The 729-nt window shown below is 39.0% G+C and overlaps 1 protein-coding gene across 1 annotated transcript; it reads left to right on the top strand.

The window, feature by feature from the left end:
• Window positions 1–227: 227 nt before the first annotated feature.
• On the top strand, window positions 228–644 carry LOC104547499 (gastrotropin-like; the record flags this gene model as incomplete). Its single annotated transcript, XM_010193206.1, has 2 exons — window positions 228–317; window positions 591–644. Coding segments are annotated over 2 exons (144 nt in total), but the record flags the coding sequence as incomplete, so codon positions are not given.
• Between the last annotated feature and the right edge of the window lie 85 nt (window positions 645–729).

Raw genomic sequence — 729 nt, 5'->3', positions numbered from 1 at the left:
GAACTTGCACGTGGTATTCATTGAACGTTTTTGTGTAAATTGTGAACACTGAAGAACTATAAAGCACAAGGATTTTAGTGTTGTTCATGAAGCTACGTGTGCAATACCAGACTGGTACTTTTTTTAAAAGTAAAAACTTTAAGCATCAGGTGCACAGATGTGTACAGTGTGTCTGATAACTTAAATGGCAGTAACCCCAGGGAACAGTAAACATTTCTCTGTTACAGGCAACTGTTAAAATGGAAGGTGGGAAACTGGTAGCCGAGTTCCCCAACTATCATCATACAGCAGAGATCTCTGGAGGAAAGCTGGTAGAGGTGAGTTCTCAAATATCCAGGTCAGTTTATTAAAAACTAACTAACAAAAACCTCTACAGCAGTAGGCTCAACATTTTGAGCTCAGAGAGAGTCTTTATCTAAAGTAAAGCAAAACTTTCTCCTTCCGTCTAGACAATCTTCCTACAACTTTGTGCAGGTTTAATCCAATTCTAGCAAGGGGTTAAACGTTGCTTCAGTAAAGGACAGGCATTTGTGCCACTGAAGCTCCAATTACACTTCTCAACCAAATATTTGGTTTGTTCTTTGTTCCAGATTTCCACTTCTTCTGGTGTGGTCTACAAAAGGACCAGCAAAAAGATTGCTTAAGGCAGTAAAGCCAATCTCTTCCAGTGCACTGAAAACCAAATAAATAAAATAAAATGCTGACTGTCTTTCCCTCTCTCTTTCTTTG

Source organism: Mesitornis unicolor, unplaced genomic scaffold (assembly GCF_000695765.1).
Source record: "Mesitornis unicolor isolate BGI_N332 unplaced genomic scaffold, ASM69576v1 C13082789, whole genome shotgun sequence".
In the NCBI taxonomy this organism is placed as follows: domain Eukaryota; kingdom Metazoa; phylum Chordata; class Aves; order Mesitornithiformes; family Mesitornithidae; genus Mesitornis; species Mesitornis unicolor.
The sequence above is the reverse complement of the archived record's forward strand: the minus strand, read 5'-3'. Positions and strand labels throughout refer to the sequence as shown.